Here is an 18,025-nt window from a genome sequence, read left to right on the forward strand (position 1 = left end):
TTTATTTGTATTAGGAATATACTAGAAATGATTAAAGTATACAAGAGGATGTGTGCAGATTTTATGCAAATACTACATATTTTATATAAGGAATCTGGGCACCCTCAGATGGGCACCCTCAGATTTGCTGGTCCTAGAACTAATCCCCCATAGATACCAGAGGATGACTGTATATTCAACTCAAATATTCTCATATAAATGAGGGGGAGATGTTAAGAATAATGAGTGCATCTCTTTCAATGAAAAGAACATAATGGGACCAAAGGCTTTTTAAAAGAATCTAGAGGAACTGTGCAGACTGTATCATAAAGTGTGATGTCAGTTGTAGATATTTTTTTTTGTGTGTGGACGTTCCCTTTTCAATGGCCAACTTTAAAACAAACAAACAAACAAATAAATAAATAAATAATTGTCATTACCATACATCTTATTTCTGAGGAATCTCCCCCCAACCCTTCCAGTACCAGGGACCTAATCCAGGGGCACACTGTCACATCCTCAGTCCTTTTTATTTTTTGAGATAGGGTCTTGCTGAGTTGCTAAAGGTTTCACTGAGTTGTTGAGTCTGGTGTCAAGCTTATGATCTCTTGCCTCAGCCTCCAGAGCTGCTGGGATTAGAGGTGTACTTCACCATGCCTAGCTTCTAAGGACTCATATTAGGTTTATCATTAATTTAAAGATTGTTCTTTGACTGGTTAATTTGTTTGATAATCTTGGATGTATCTGATAATTTGGCAATAAAATATTTCCAAACACCCAAGAAGCAGATGTCGCTGAGATAATCACTCTTATCATTTTATTATTCTTCTGTGCTTCACTTAAGGAGGTTAAAAAAAATGCAGGTTAAAAAAAAACAGAAATTAGTAGTTTGAGCTCTGTTACTACAATCTCTACAGACCAATAAAGGAACAATAAATAACCCTAGTTTCCAATTATGTGAAGCTGAAAAATCACATTCGAATAACATCCTAACAACCTTACCTGCCATAACAACTATTGAGGTACATAGAGCTGTACTTTTAATATCTCCTGAGTTTTATAAGGTTTATTACTGGATCAGAGAGAAGTCCAGGAGGAGCCATACAACAACACATCCAGTAAGCACTTTATAACTATTAACAGTATCTTTTCCATCTTTACAACTAGCACTCCTCTCAATCTACTTTTCATAATCATAAATTCAATTTTCATAATCATAAATCAAAACCTTCCATTACTGTCACTATAATTTACATTTGCAGAAACAGAATGTCATTGGAAATAAAGTAAGTTTGTATAAATAAAGCAAAAAAAAGGAAATGGAGTAAAAATTAACTTAGGAACTAGTCTCTTAGTTCTTAAAGTGCATTCCCTAGAAAAGACTAATGTTTTTCATGTTAATATTACATAAATGTTACTTATACAAACCCTAGTTACATTACTAATTACCTTATACAAAATACTATTCCAATTAAGAAAGCACAGAGTTAGGTTCAGATTCACATTAGGTGTGTTAACATGGAAAAAAACCCTCAGGTATCAATCACTTGAAAGTAACTCAACTACATTTTGTTGACCTCAATGTCCAATTTTTTTTTTAATATTTATTTTTTTTTAGTTGTAGTTGGATACAATGCCTTTATTTTACTTATTTATTTTTATGTGGTGCTGAGGAACAAACCCAGGGCTTCGCATGTACTAGGCATGCACTCTACTGCTGAGCCAAAACCCCAACCCTCAATGTCCAATTTTTAACTATGAAAACTATTTTGTCATCTTTTAAAGGCAACTTTTCAATTTGGTGTAATTTACTTCCAAAAAAAAGAAAGAAAGAAAAAATAAAAGGTGAAATAAGGACCTCTGAAAATCTAGTTCTCCACATTAAAGTAAAAAGACAGGGACTGGGGTTGTGGCTCAGCCGTAGAGCGCTCACCTAGCACATGCAGGACACCGGGTTCGATCCTCAGCACCACATAAAAATACAGTAAAAGGTATTGTGTCCAACTACAACTAAAACAAAAAATACTTAAAAATAAATAAATAAATAAAGTGAAAAGACAACTGACAAACTGTCAAAATCAACATTTCCATACTCTGGAAATTAACAAAATAAATGCAATACTTAGATGTGCTTTAATTCAAGACAAATAGCAGAAACTCAGTAAGAACAACTAACTTTGTAACATTTTAATGTGACTTCTACCCATCTTCTCCCATCAACAAACTAGCAGTCATGATAGCTAAACAAACAAGCAGTTTTGCAATCGCTGAATGGGTAGAAAAGGCATGGAACTCGCCAAAAAGTCCTAAGTTGGGAGAACTGTCATTATTTGACCATTTCATCAGCTACCTGAAAACTGCTACTTGCACAACATGCGTACTTTACCTGACTCTACCTGCTTACTACCAATCACCTTTCATATAGGCTGCTTTTCAAAAAAATATAATTGGCAATTGTTTAATCTTGCAGTTACCAGAAGTAACCATAAGAGTTGGCGTGAAAAAGATTGATCAAAGACAAAAATGAGAAAAGGTGGAAAATGATATGTCCAGAAAGGACTCTGAGAAGCTCCAACGTATTTCTGGGAATCCAGAAGGCTACTAGCATGTGCAGAACTCTGCATGCTCAGGGAAGAGCGCAGAAGGCTCAAATTTCTCACCTCCTAACCTTGAGGCTCTGCAAAGTCAGGAGTGAAAGCAGGGCTATAAAATGAACACTGAAAATACCCTTAGCAAAGACTGGAAGCAAGGCTTACTCTTTCAAAATGTGTAAGGAAATCTCTGTTCATTCACTGCCTGAGAGCTAAGTTAAATGAGCAAGACAATGGGGCGACCTGTGGTTAACAGAACAGACTTTATAAAATTTATCCAGGAAGGTTACTAAAGAAACAAATAGTAACAAGTAACAAAAACTATAAACCACCCAGCAAGGAAGGAATCGGATTCTAGAACTGTGAAAATACATTTATTTATTTACGTATTGATTTATGGTGCTGGGGACTGAACCAAGGACCTTGTGCATTTGAGGCAGGCACTGTACCAACTGAGCTATATCTCCAGCCCTAAAATACAATTTAAAGTGTAGAATCCAACACGCAACACAAAATTACCAAATGGCAAAAACAAACTAAAAAGCATGAAACTATGATCCACATATAGGGCAATAAAAAGGAATGAATGGAAATTGCCAAGGATGTCCAGACATTGAATTTACTGAAAAAAAAAATTAAATCATACTGTAACATACTGTAAGTATGTTAAAAAAAAAAACTTACCATGAACTAAACAAAAGCATGAGAACAATATCACACCAAACAGAGTATGAACAAAAAAACAAAAATTACTTTTTTTTGGTCCTGGGGACTCAATCCTGGGATACTTTACCACTGAGCTATGTCCCCAGAATTTTTTACTTTTTGAGACAGGGTCTCATAAGTTACTGATGCTGTCCTCAGATTTGTTATCTTCCGCTTCACTCTCCCAAAACACTAGGATTACAGGTTTGCATCACCATGCCTGGCATAGAAGTTATTTTTTAAACAAGCAGTTCAGAATTCTGTAGTTGAAAAAAATAATTTTAAAAATATATTTTTTAAACTAAAATTTTAATGTCAGGGCTCAACAGTAGATTTGAGAAGACAGAAGAATCAATTGATTTGAAGTTAACTAACAATATCTAATCTCAACAACAGAAGGAATAATGAACAAAGAAAAATAAACTGAGGGGCTGGGGTTTTAACTCAGTGATAGAGCACTCACCTTGTACATGTGAGGCACTGGGTTTAATCCTCATACCACATAAAGATAAAATAAAGGTATGGTGTCCGTCTACAACTAAAAAAAAAAAATTTAACCAAATAAATAAACTGAGCCTGGGACATAAGACACCACCAAGCTCATCAACATTATACCTAATAGGACAGACAGAAAGAAGACAGAATAACGGCATATAGCTTCCTGAACTTGGGTCAGAAAAAGTACAGTACACATCCAAGATGCTAAATGTTCTCCAACTAGGACCGACTCAAAGATGCTCACCCATAGACACATTGTAATCAAACTGATGAAAGCCAAAGAAAAACAAAATCTTAGGAGCATCGAGAGAGAAGAGGCAAAATCTAATCAGGAAAAATGGAGGTAAAAAGGCAGTGGGATGATACTAACTATTAAAAAAAAAAAAAGACTATCAAGACTGTCAAAAAGAACTCCTTGTACAGTAAAACAATGCTTTAAAAAATAAAGGATGGGGGTGGGGGGGATAGGAAGGGTAGCAGAATACAATAGACACTAATATAGCTGTATGTATAAACGTGGCTGTATAACCAATGTGATCTGCAATCTGTACACGTGGAAAAATTAGATTACGTACCCCATTTGAATCAAATGTATGATATGTCAAGATCATTGTAATGTTATTAGCAACTAATAAAAAAAAAAATAAAGGATGGTCTGGGATGCAGCTCAGTGGTGGAACACTTGCCTAGCATACACAAGACCCCGGGTTCAATCTCCAGCACTGCTTAGAAAGACAGACAGAAAAATTTAAAATATTCCCAGAAATAAAACAAAAAACAAAAGAATCTGTCATTAGCAAATCTGCCCCCAGGAAAAAAAATATTAATAATTGAGACACTGGATAGTAACTCAAATCCACAGGAAAAAATAACTAGTACCTGTAAGGGTAATTAGATGGATAAATATAAACAACAGTAATAAATGTATTTTGTGTTCGTGGTCTTTTAAATCAGATAGGAGGGAAAAGTTACGAACAAACAAGCAAACAAAAATATATAAAGGTATAAAGATGTAATTCATGTGACAGCAGTATTAAATAAGAAAAAAAAGGAGGGTGAGCTATTAGGAACAAAATTTCAACGTAAGTACATGGTTATAAATAAATCTTCATGGAAGTCTCTAAAAAATATAACTCACAGAACAATTAAAACAACAGACTAAAATATATCTATGTAAAATAAACAGCAACAATGGAGGAATACAGGAGACAAAAGATATATAAAAAAAACAAATACAAAATGGTACTGCCTTGTCCATAATTACATTAAATGGTGGATTAAATCTAAAGGCAGAGATTACAAGAATGAATTTTTCAAAACCAGTTCTGATTATATGCTCTCAACAAGACACATTTCTGACTGAAGAATGTAAACAAAGAGAAGGTAAAAGGATATAAAAAGATACACTACAAACTGGGTGTGGTGGTGCACACCTATAATCCTAGCTACTTCGGAGGCTGACTCGGGAGAATTCTAAATTCAAAGCCAACCTGGTCAATATAGCAAGACCCTGCTCCAAAATTAAATAAAAACAAAGGGCTAGAAGTTAGCTTGGTGGTGGTGAACATGCCTAGGATGTACAAGGCCCTGGGTTCCATACCCAGTACCACATTCACACACACACAAGATATACCACAAAAAACAGCAACCAAATGATTTTGATGAAAAAAGAACTACATAAAAATAAACATTGTAACAATAGAAGGGCTAAGACTGACTTATTTATTTATTGGTATCAGGGATTGAAACCAGGGGCACTTAATCACTGAGCCACTTCCACTGCCCGTTTTTATTTTGAGACAGTCTCACTAAATTGCTCAGGGCCTCACTCACTTTGAACTTGTGATCCTCCTGCCTCAGCTTCCTGAGCCACTGGGATTACAAGCATGTGCCACCACACCTAGCCAGCTAGTAAACAAACATCCCAAAATAATCAAGCAAGAACTGACATAACTTGAGGGAAAATAGAAAGTAAAATTGCTGGTCTTTACTATCTATTTTTCAATAATGGACAGAATATGCAGAAAAATCAACAAGAAAACAGAAGATTTAAACAATGTTATAAACCAATTTGACCTAACAGACATCTATAAAACATTCTACCAACAAAAAATACAGAATCTACTTGTTTTAGTCACCTTTTCTCGCTGCTGTGACTAAAGGACCCAACCAGAACAACTGTAAAAGAGGAAAGCTTTATTTAGGGGCTGCTCACAGTTTCAGAGGTCTCAAACCATAGATAGACGGCTTTATTCCTCAGGTCTCCAAGTGAGGCAGAACAACACGAAGGAAGAACATGGTGATCAGAAAGCAGAGAGAGACTCCATCCACTTGCCAGATACAAAATATATACCCAAAAGCCACACCCCCAATGCCCACCTCCTCCTGCCACACCCTACCAGCCTTCAGTTACCACTCAGTTAATAACTATCAGAGGATTAATTCACTGATTTGAGATAAGGCTCTCAAAACCCAATCATTTCTCCTTTGAACCTTCTTGTATTGTCTCACACGTGAGTTTCTGGGGGACACCTCACATCCAAACCATAACACTACTCTTCTATTTTTTTTAAATTCTGTGTAATATTGTTGTTATATTTCTTTAAATACATATCCCTAACAAAACTGCACCTTCATTTTTCTTTTGGGAGAAAATGACAAGTTGATCACAAAAGTCACATGGAAATGCAAGATATACAAAATAACCAAAACAATCATAAAATATTTTTGTAATGTTTAAGACATTTTCAATTTCAAAATTTACTACAAAATGGGCTGAGATTGTGGCTCAGTGGTGGAGTGCTGGACACATGTGAGGCACTGGGTTCAATCTTCAATATCACATAAAAATGAATAAATAAAATAAAAGTACTATTGTCCACCCACAACTAAAAACATCTTTAATAAAACATATTACAAAATTACAATAATTTAAGACAGCCCAGGGCTGTCATAATGAAAAACACATAAATGAATGGAACAGACCAAGATGGAAATAAACATATTCACGATCAAGTTATTTCCCATAATGGTGCCAAGAATATTCAGCCAACAAAAATGGAGCCTTTTCAGAAAACAGTACTGGGACAAATGAATATCCACCTACAAAATAATGAAGTTAGAACAATACATCCCCAAATTATACAAACAGTCCCTATGTGCATATATGACTACACAACAGGTGTAATTCTACATCATGTACAACCAGAAGAATGAGAAATTATACTCCATTAATGTATAATGTGTCAAAGTGCATTCTATTGCCATGTAATTAGCAAATTTTACAAAAAGAAAATGAAAAGACAGCCTTGGGAATATGACAAAGTGTTTGTAAACTAAATAGCTGAAAAGGGACTTGTATCTAGAATTACACTTGTGAATACTTACAAAAAGTTAACTGGGACAATTGGATACATATATGCAAAACAGAAGTTGGTCCCTTAATGTACATCATATGAAAAAGCATGGTTCAACATGCAAAAATTGATCAACATAATATACCACATAACAAAATGAAAGAAGAAAACCACATGCTCATCTCAATGCAGAAAAAACATGTGACAAAATTCAATACCCTGTCATGAGAAAACAACTCAGTAAGCTAGGAATAGAAGATATTATCTTAACATAATGAAGAGCATATATGAAAAACTCATAGGTAGACATTTAAATGGTGCAGCCACTATGGAAAACAGTATGATGATTTCTCAAAAAATTAAAAATAGAATTATTAGATGATTTGGCTGTTCTTCTTTTAAATATATACACAAATGAATTAAAAGCCAGGTCTCAAAAGATGTTTGTACACCCACATTCATAGCAGTACTATTCATAACAGTCAAAAGATGGAAACAAACCAAGAGTTCATTGAATGTAAAAGCAAAATGGAATATTATTTGGTCTTAAAAAGGAAGAAAAATCTGCAAATCAGACTAATCTTGACAGTTATGCTCAATAAAATATAACAATCACAAAATGACAAACACTGTGTTTCCACTTATATGAGGTATCTAGTGTAGTCAAAAGCAGAAACAGAACAGGAAATAAAGTTTTTCTTTAGACATAAAGAGAATTTCAGAGAAGGATGCTAGTGATGGTTCCATAACCAAATGAATGTTTCTAACATCAGGAAACTGTACAGTTAAAAATTAAGATGGTAAATTTCATTGTATGCATTTTATTACAATTAACAGTGATTTTAAAATGTTAATATATAAAAAGGTGATATATGTTTGCATAGTTAATAAATGTTCTTTCAGACTTGTGTCAGTAAGTTAATTAGTGAAGCTGTTATTATATTTATTTTAGTAGAATTTGTGATATTAGCTTTCCATCATTTGTGATCTCATCTCCTATTCTAAATAAACATAATCAATGGAGTTCTCCCTTTGTTAACTTTTACAGAATGTGTATCGATTTCCAAAAGTTCTAGTGAAATTTAAGATGGAAAGATAAGACTAGTTAATTTGAGAGAAAAAGTGGTCCTTAATTTTCTTATGAACATATATCAGTAAAAGTCTAGAAATGGGAGAGGGTCAAAATTAAGACAAAATAAACTTAAATACTGCTTAATATGTCATATTTATTCCAAAAACAAGTTTATATTGCAGGAGAAAGGATAAAAATTTCAAGAATTAATTTAATAGCACATTACCCCTAGAGGGCAGCATACCCCTTTTTAAATTTCAGTACCTAAAATGTCTAATACTAATCTTCAACACCAGAAATTTCTTCTACTTATCACATATACTGGGCTTTAAAATTAGAATTTAAAAACACATACAGTGTCTTAGGAACACATACCCAATGCTCCCAACCTATTTTTATATACAGTTTATAGAGAGATACTAACTTTATTTCTAAAGATGACAAAACAGGCTTACAGAGGTGACATACCCTCTCAATATCACACTGCTAGAAAGTGCAAGATCTAGTGTACCAGACAGCAGAGGCTGCAATTATACTACTATACCTCAAATATTTATTACGCATCCACTTGTTGTAAGCACTATGCTAAGCCTGGGGACCTACTATAGTTAATGTATTAGCTAAGGCAAGACAAAGAACTTGAAAAACAACTTGGAATTTTTTAAAGTGATACATAAATGTCAGACAACATTACTTCTGATAGTAGTATTACTATTAGAATAATAAAATCTTAAATACTAATACTATTAATTAATATGAATACTTAAGCATTAAAGTCTTGTCAAATGTATTTTTCCTTTATAAGATTGTTAAGCCCCTTAGAGACAGAAATCATGTACTGTCTTAGCACCTAGAACTGAGCTTTGTATCAGTATCAACTCTCTTTCAGTCAGGGTAATTTCCTAAATGGGTTTCTAGAACACTAGCAGCCATGTTTGATTGCCCAGGGAAGAAACTGGCAATTCCTTTAGGAAAGCTTACCACCAGCCCAGGAAAAGACTTAAAATTCTAAAGCCTACAGGCCACCATGAGAAGTTTTCTACCAGCCTTTTGGCATCTCTTCACCAGTGCACCACACAGTGTCTTCTAAAGTATATCAAAGTACCCTCTAAATTTTTAAGAGTTAAGCTAGCACTTAAGTGCCCAACAGAATGTCAACTAGGACTAGGTGAGTGGCAGCTCTCAAATTACCTGTATTGAAGAGTCATTTTTTTAATTTTTGCAGGGTTGGGGATCAAACATGCTAGATAGCACTCAACCACTGAGCTGTATCCCCAGCCCAGTATTTTCCATTTTCAATCGGCATGTGGCAGATTGCATTTTCCATAAATGGCAGCAACAATATTTCTAGACTTTTGTCACTACATCAAGAAGTAGAATTTATGTCTCTTCTACCATAAATTTGGGCCATCATTTCTGGCTACTTCAAAGAGTAAGAGTACAGCAGAAATAACAGTGACTTTGGAGTCTAGGTCATAAAAGATGATACAATTTTCACCTGGATTTGCCTGGGGATGATTATCCCTGGAACCCAGTCACCAATCTCTGAGGATGCACAGGCCACATGTGAAAAGGAACTGAGGTCCCAAGACCTCTGACCTATTAAGAGTCACAGATGAGGGGGTTGGGGGGTTGGGGCTCAGCAGTAGCACTAGCACGTGCGAGGCCCTGGGCTTGATCATCAGCACTACAAAATAAATAAATAAATAAAGGTTTTGTGTCCAACTACAACTAAAAAATAAATATTTTTTATTTATTTTAAAAAAGAGTCACAGATGACAGACAGCACCAACTTGCCAGTTTCGTGAGTGAGCCAATTTCAACTGAGCCGCCCAAGCTGATTCTTCATGGAGAAGAGACAAGTTTTCCTAGCCAACCCCTGACCAAAACACAGATTCATGAACAAAATTAATGACTGCCAATTGTTTTACACCACCAGGTTTTAAGATAGTTTGTTACTTAGCAGCAGGCAACTAGAACAAAGATCAGTAAGTACTTTGTAAATATAGTAAGTACTTTTACAAATAGAAAAATAAAAATGTAAAAGATATACAAAATATTGGTCCCAGTTTTTTATTAGATATAAAGAAAGCAAAGTCTATCAATCGTTTAAAAAGTTTCTAAATACTTAATTACTGTACTTATTTCCTCACAACCAATTCACAGATGATCCTTAGACGAGCATTGTTACAGATTACATTAAGGAGAAGCATAATTTGACTGAAGTGGTATTAAAGTATCTAAGAAATAAGCAAGGAAAGATAGTTTTACTAGGGATGGGGGGGGTTATAATTCAGTTGTAAAGCACTAGTCTAGCATGCTCAAGGCCCTGGATTTGATCTCCAGCACCACAAAAAGAAAAAGAGGGGTGGGGTGCTCGTACTACGCAAGCATTTTTTAAAGTTTACAAATCAATTCATTAATTAATCTGAGTAAAAGTGTCCTGATATGTGACAGAATACATCTATCTCTTTGATTCCATACTTTATGATAACATCTGATTTCTCACTTTCTCTTCTTTCTCATAAGACATACTCAAGAAGCATACATGGCAAAATTTTAACACCACCTGATTCTTGGTGGCAAATATATAAATGTTCATCATATCTTTTTTAAAAAACTTTTTTGTAGTTGTAAATAAACAGAATGCCTTTATTTTATTGTTCATTTTTTTAATGTAGTGCTAAGGCTTGAACCCAGTACCTCACACACGATAGGCAAGCGCTCTGCCACCGAGCTACAGCCCAGCCCATATGTATTATATTTTTTTAACTTTATTTATTTATTTATTTATTTTTATGTGGTGCTGAGGATCAAACCCATGGCCTTGCACGTGTGAGGTGAGTGCTCTACTGCTGATCCATAACCCCAGCCCCTGTAATATATTTTTTGTGTTTGAAAGTTTTTAAAACAAAGTTGAGAAAAATAATTAAAATTTAAAATTTCTTCCTAAAATGCACATGGATTACAATTTGCACTAATTATCTGTGGAACCCAAAATAATAAAGTATGTGCGGAGTGTACAAGTCTACTATGCCATTAATTTTACCTAAGATTAACATATTAGCAGTTAATAAAGTACTCATATGCCTGTAAACCACTTAAGTTTTTCTGTTGTTGCTCCTATTTTTTCCTGGTACTGGAGACTGAACCCAGGGGCAATTTACCATTGAGTTATATATGGCCAGTCCTGTTTTAAAATTCTGAGACATGGTCTTGCTAAGTGGCTCTGCCTTAGACTCCCAAATTGCTGGAATTATAGGTGTGCGCCACCATGCCTTGCTCACGTAAGTATCCAAAGATGACCTTTATCAGTGTTTTTCTCATGTCAGTGGGTATCAGAATCACTTGAGGGCATTTTGAAATACACAGATTTCTGGGAATCATTTCCAGATTCTGTAATACTTTCAACAAGTCCTACAAATGATATTTAATGTGGATAGTTTATGAACCATACCTTTTTTTTTTTTTTTAATGGTACTAGGGATTGAATCCAGAGTCATTCTGTCACTGAGCTACATCCCCACTCTGTTTTTTTGAGACAGGGTGTCACTAAGCTGCCCAGGATAGCCTAGAACTTGTGATCCTCCTGCCTCCACCTTCCAAGTAGCTGGGATTACACACCAGGCCCACACTTTGATTAACAATAACGTAGAGTAGTGATTATTTGGGCCTCTGAGGAACATTTAACAATGTCTGAGACATTTTTGTTTATCACAACAGGGTAGGGCAGGGTGTGTTACTGGCATCTAATAGGTAGAGGCCACTGATGCTATTAAAAATTATACAATTCACAAGACAGCATCCCCAACCAATACAACAAAGAATTATGTGATCCAAAATGTCTACAATGTCAAAGATGAACCACTCCATCTAGACAGTCCTTTTTCTTTAACAAATTACCAAAAGAAGCTTAATGATGCCTTTCCACCACTCAATATCATAAAGCATAGCAAATGAAAAGAATGAGTCATGCAGACTATCATTAGAAATTTTGTTTTGGTTTTGATGGCACAGACACTCCTCCCATCAGGAGTTAGGAAGTTTATGTCATCTCTCTTGAAGGGGGAGGTGACTGTGAGGACCAACAGAGTCTAGATCTGAAGGTATACCACTTTTAGGATGACATCAGAAAAACCTTTAACTTCCTTCTGGCTCTCTTGGAAGTCATTCTCAGGATACATCCTTTCAGAATCCAGCTAACAGGCTGTAAGAAATCCAAGCTATACAAAGAGACCATATCGACAGCTTGAGTTGAGCCCATCCTTCAGTCATGAGACACAGGAATGAGCAATCCTGAAAATCAATTTTCCAGCCCCCTAAGTGTTCCAATCCCTAGCCAGTCCCAGCTGAGCAAGAAGATACTGTGGGGCAGAAAAGAACCGTTGCTCCTGGGCCTCATCTGAATTCCTCACTCACAGTCTATAAAAATAAAATGGTGAGATTTTTTTTTTTTTGGTTGTGCTGGGGATTGAACCCAGGGCCTTGCGCATTCAAGGCAAGCACTCTACTAACTGAGCTATATCCCCAGCCCAAAGGAAGGACAGCAGAATACAACAGACACTAGTATTGCTGTATGTATAAACGTGGCTATATAACCAATGTGATCCTGCAATCTGTACACGTGGAAAAATGAGAATTCATACCCCATTTGAATCAAATGTGACATATCATTGTATTGTCTTGAGCAACTAATAAAAAATAAATAAATAACTAAATAAATAAAATGGTGATTGGTTTATGTTATTAAGTGTTGACATGGTTTGCTAGACGGTAATAACTGGATCATTTCTCATTTTATCAATACTCAAAACTATGACAATCCACTATTTTAATTGACTCAAAAGGATTAAGTGTCTTGCCTAAGGTTACACAGGCAAAAGAGTAGCACTTGAATCCAAATCTATTTATTCACAAAAAGAATCCTGTTTCCGGGCTAGGGATATAGCTCAGTTGGTAGAGTGCTTGCCTTGCATGCACAAGGTCCTGGATTTAATCCCCAGCACCACCAAAAAAAAAAAAAAAAAAAAAAAGCTGTTTCCACTATGTCATAATGATGTCTACTACTTCCCATGCTAAAATTATTTTTATTGTCCTTTTTAAGTCATCCATGGAAAAAAATTAAATTAAAGATATTACTGAAAAAAAGATACCACTAATTTGCAAATCTTAAATCTGATTTATCACATGATTTGTTCTATTGTTTCCTCAATCTCCCCAACTCAACTCTACTCCCAGGAAAACTTAAAGGGGAAAAGAAGTCACAGCCAAATATCCTGAAATGTGTTGTTAAAGTAAGGACAGAGAGAATAATTCACTGCTCATATGTGTGAAGTGTTTTGAGGCAGGATCTAGCTAAATCACCCAGAGGCTGGTCTCAAACTTGGGATCTGTCTTCATAAACCTCCAGAGTAGCTGGGATTACAGGTCTGTGCCACTATACCCAACTTGTGATAGTGATATTAACAGAAAAAAAGATTACAGGCTTACTGAGAATCAGTATCCGAGTTTTGTTGTTTAATTTTTTTAATTAGCACGGCCCATTTTCCCCAACCTCTCCCAACAGCTTCCTAAGTCAATAACCAAATGAAAAATGTCCTATTACAAAAATGAACAAATGCAAATGAATGGACAAAGCAGTAAAATAGGGCATCCATTCAGTCAATTATTAAGGTCTCAAAATACAAAAATTTCTGTTACTATGCTGCACTCATCTGGAATTTAGCAAAGAAAGGGTTTTCAAAGCCTAAGGCAGAGGTCTTTGTTTCCCATTGAAAATTGCTGTTACATTGTAACTAAACACTTGGTAAGCCACTGACACACAGTGAATTTTAGCATTCTAATTCTGTTTCTAACTTTGACTATCTTGAGACCATCACTCCATTTTTCTGAGCCTCCATTTCTTCATCTGTAAAAGAACAGAACTTTTGTTCACCTACTGTTTATACTGTCTTATATTGTAGACATGTCATGACTAGGCATTTGAAATGTGGCTCATATGACTTAAGATTTTTTTCAGTGCTGGAGAATAAACCCAGGGCCTTACACATGATAGGCAAGCACTATACACCTGAGCTATTCCCTCAGCCAAGAATTTTTAAAATTAAGTTAAACTTCAATGGCCACATTAGACTAGCGTTTACCCTATGGGGCAGTACAGGATTACATAATCTCTTAGTACTCTTCCAATTCTAAAATTTAATCATTTCTAATTTCCAACATTTAAAAAAACATCCTTTGAGAACTGAGTAAATAAATGAACCTAACTATATATCAGATAGATATCACCACCACACAGAGTGGAAAATGATCCTAGTAATTGTTTGTTTGTTTTGTTTTTGTTTTTAGTTTATTGTGTAATTGTAGATGGACAGCATGCCTTTGTTTATTTTATGTGGTGCTGAGGATCAAACCCAGTGCCTCACACATTCTAGGCAAGTGCTCTGCTACTAAGCTACAGCCCCAGCCCTGATCCTAGTAATTGGTAAGCACAGTATTCTTCACCAGGATAAACAAACTTCTGGTAAGGAGCCAGATTAAAAAAAAAAAAATTAGCTTTTACAAACCATATAATCTCTGTTGCAACTACTATCTTTGTAGCTTGAAATCAGCCATAAACAACATAAACAAATGAGCATGGCGTACTCCAACAAAACTCTACCAATACTTAATCTGAATTTCCTATCATTCTCACTGGTCACAAAATAGTCTTTTGATTTTTTTTTTTTTTTTCATTTAAAAATGTAAAAGCAGGGGCTGGGTATGTGGCTCAAGCGGTAGCACGCTCGCCTGGCATGTGTACGGCCCGGGTTCGATCCTCAAGCACCACATACAAACAAAGATGTTGTGTCCGCTGAAAAAACTAAAAAAAAAATAAATAAATAAATAAAAATTCTCTCTCTCTCTTAAAAAAAAAAAATGTAAAAGCATGCTATTTCATAGGCCATACAAAATCAGGTAGTGATTTGCCTGCCTCTACTCTTGTCTGTATATCCACAGAAGAATACATTTAAGGATAAACCAAAAAAAAAAAAAAAAAAAGAAAAACACAAAAAAACTTAAATTTACTCAGTAGGTTTGTTGTCAATGTTGTCTTTTTTTTTTTTTTTTTGGACATTTCTTGCACATTATTACCCAAAGTACATGAATAAAGACATGAATTGGTGTGAATTTACTTTGCATACAACCAGAGATATGAAAAATTGTGCTCTATATGTGGAATAAGAATTGTAAGGCATTCTGCTGTCATACATAAATTTTAAAAAGTTATTTAAAAAGAGAGACAGACAGACAGACAAGATCTGGCTATCTTGCTCAGACTGGCCTTGAACTATTCTTTGGCTCATGAGATCCTCCTGCCTCAGCCTGGGCCGATTAGATGAGTGCCATCATGCCCCACCCTCAGTAACAGTTTTGAACCATTCTGAAACTATTTTGTGTGTATTATATAAATGAATAAATGAAAAATGTTAATATTACCAGGAACCTCACTAGCTGGAGGAGATTAAGAAGTTAGATCCCATGGCATGGGAGATAAGGTATTGTTTGATGACAGGATTCCATCATTTTTTAAAAGTAGCCTTGCCACCTCTACCTCTGCCCACTATTTGAACCTAAAAGGAAAAAAGCTCCCAAAACACCAAGCATATCTAATCCCTTATATTATTCTACCCACTAGAAGAATTAAGACTCTAGGACAAACTACTGATCCCAGAGATGGAACAAGGAAAATATAAGATGAGGGTAAAATATCTGTGCCAGTAAATGAAGCCCTCAAACTCTAAAGAGGACAAGTCAAAGAATAAGTCTAATGGGACTCCTACTAGCTAAACATGAATCAATTTAAGTTCCAAAATAAATAAGAATAGATTATGATACTCTAAAAACAAGAATTAATAGGTCCAACTTACACTTTTTTTTTTTTAACTGAGAGGAATAACTCTTCTTTGTATAAAAATGTCTAGTGATGAAACAGAAGAAATTGGAGAAATAGAAAATTGCTACTTTACAATTACCATAACTGATTTGGGGAAGACTCATAAATGAATACTAAAATCACTGGGCAAAAGTTTATTTGGGAAACAAGGTACACAACCTGAAAGTGTTACCCCACAGATTATTATTAATGGAGAAACCTATCAAAGCCTACCTTAACCAAATGATCAAATTCAACATCATCCTAATATCAAACACTGAGAACAAAACATCTATGCAGTATTCTTGCCAAAATGTTTAACCCAAATCTAATGATGAGAAAACTAAATGAAACATCTGTCACTAAACTAATTTAGCTTGTTGCTGTCTAAATCTAAATTGAAGGACAATCTACAAAACAACTTATCTAGATCTTAAAAAATCTAGATCTTAAGTATGTGCAGGAGATGTACAAGAAGGCTGGGGAAGAGCTATGGGTTAAAACATCCAAGTTGACCTAACAACCAAAGTAATGTACAATCCTTAATCCAATCATGGATTGGGGGAGAGAGGGCATAAAGAAGTTGCTTGAACAACTGGAGAAATTTAGATATGGATTGTATTTCAGATACCAGCATGTGTCAATGCAAAACTTCTTGAGTGTGATTTTGTGGTTATATGGGAAAATGTGTTTTTTCCTAGAAGATTCATGTTTGCATGCTAAAACATTTGGATAAAGTGTTATTATGATCATGATGACTACAATTCCCAAACAGAAATTTTAAAAGTATATACAGAGAGATAAAGCAAAGTAGCAACTAGTAAAATTATATAAAGGGTATATGGATGTTCAATATGTGATTCTTGCTACTTTTCCACAGGTCTGAAGTTTTTAAAAATAAAAAGATGTGAGGAAAGAGAAAACATTCCTTTCAAATTATGTTTTTACATTTAACAAAGTATACACAATAAATTCATTGTTATCCAAAATAATCAAGCAATTAGCAATTAGTCACTCAAAAAGTTTTCTGGATAGCTGACTTTTTTTTTGTGGTGGTGGGGGGGGGGATACCAGGGATTGAACTCAGAGGCACTCAACCACTGAGCCACATCCCCAGCCCTATTTTTGTGTTTTATTTAGAGACTGGGTGTGAGCTGCTGAACACCTCACTTTTGCTGAGGCTGGCCTTGAACTTGCAATCTTCCCGTTCCGGCCTCCTGAGCCACAGGCATGTGCATCAGCACATGGATAGCTGATAATTCTTTACCCTTATTTATTTATTTATTAGTTGTTTAATCTACAACTAAAAAATAAATAAACAAAATGCCTTTGTTTATTTTATGTGGTACTGAGAATCGAATCCAGTACCTCACACGTGATAGGCAAGTGCTCTACCACTGAGCTCCACTAAACTAAACCTGGCAATGTAAAACAGAATGGGCCAGATTCCCTAAGGACAGCACTATTAAAACTATGAGCTATAAAACTGATATCCTGTAGAAGAAAATAAATAAATAATGCTGTAAGTTTGTTCTAAAATTTCTCTTTAGACTTACATGTACCAAACCTAGTTATATAGTAGTTCTTATGCAACACCTTAAATAAAAGCTTCTTATTTAAGAAATGGTGTACCACATGCCAGGCACATTCCTGTGATTCCAACAACTAAGGAGGTTGAGGCAGTAGGACCCTAAGTCTGAGAGGCCAGCTGGACAACTGAGAAAGACCTTTTCTGAAAATAAAAAAAAAGGGGGGGGGGGGGAGTAGTAAACTGCCTCTAGGTTCAAAGCCCAATAATGGGGGAAGGGGGAATAGAAGTCATATAGTCTAAGAAAAAAGCATCCCATGTTAAGCATGTTCAATCACCTGACACCTGCATGCACAGCACTGAACCTGCACAGATTCACTG

General features: G+C 35.2%; 1 protein-coding gene across 8 annotated transcripts in view; it reads right to left on the reverse strand.

Moving 5' to 3' along the window:
* The window catches only part of Ptpn4 (protein tyrosine phosphatase non-receptor type 4), a 169,947-nt gene that overhangs the window by 135,732 nt on the left and 16,190 nt on the right, over positions 1–18,025 (reverse strand). For 2 of the 8 annotated variants that reach the window (XM_058583263.1, XM_058583268.1), the window contains exon 1: positions 3,739–6,110. The exons of 3 other annotated variants lie outside the window; for them this stretch is intronic. In XM_058583263.1, coding sequence (XP_058439246.1) covers positions 3,739–3,928 — 190 coding nt within the window. In that variant the 5' untranslated portion in view covers positions 3,929–6,110. Of the gene's footprint in view, positions 1–3,738; positions 6,111–18,025 lie in introns of those variants that run through there. 3 more of the 8 variants (XM_058583264.1, XM_058583269.1, XM_046456846.2) reach the window with 2 other exon arrangements.

Source organism: Marmota monax, unplaced genomic scaffold (assembly GCF_021218885.2).
Source record: "Marmota monax isolate L192 unplaced genomic scaffold, Marmota_monax_Labrador192_F-V1.1 WCK01_AAM20220418_F8-fsc00121, whole genome shotgun sequence".
Lineage (NCBI taxonomy): Eukaryota > Metazoa > Chordata > Mammalia > Rodentia > Sciuridae > Marmota > Marmota monax.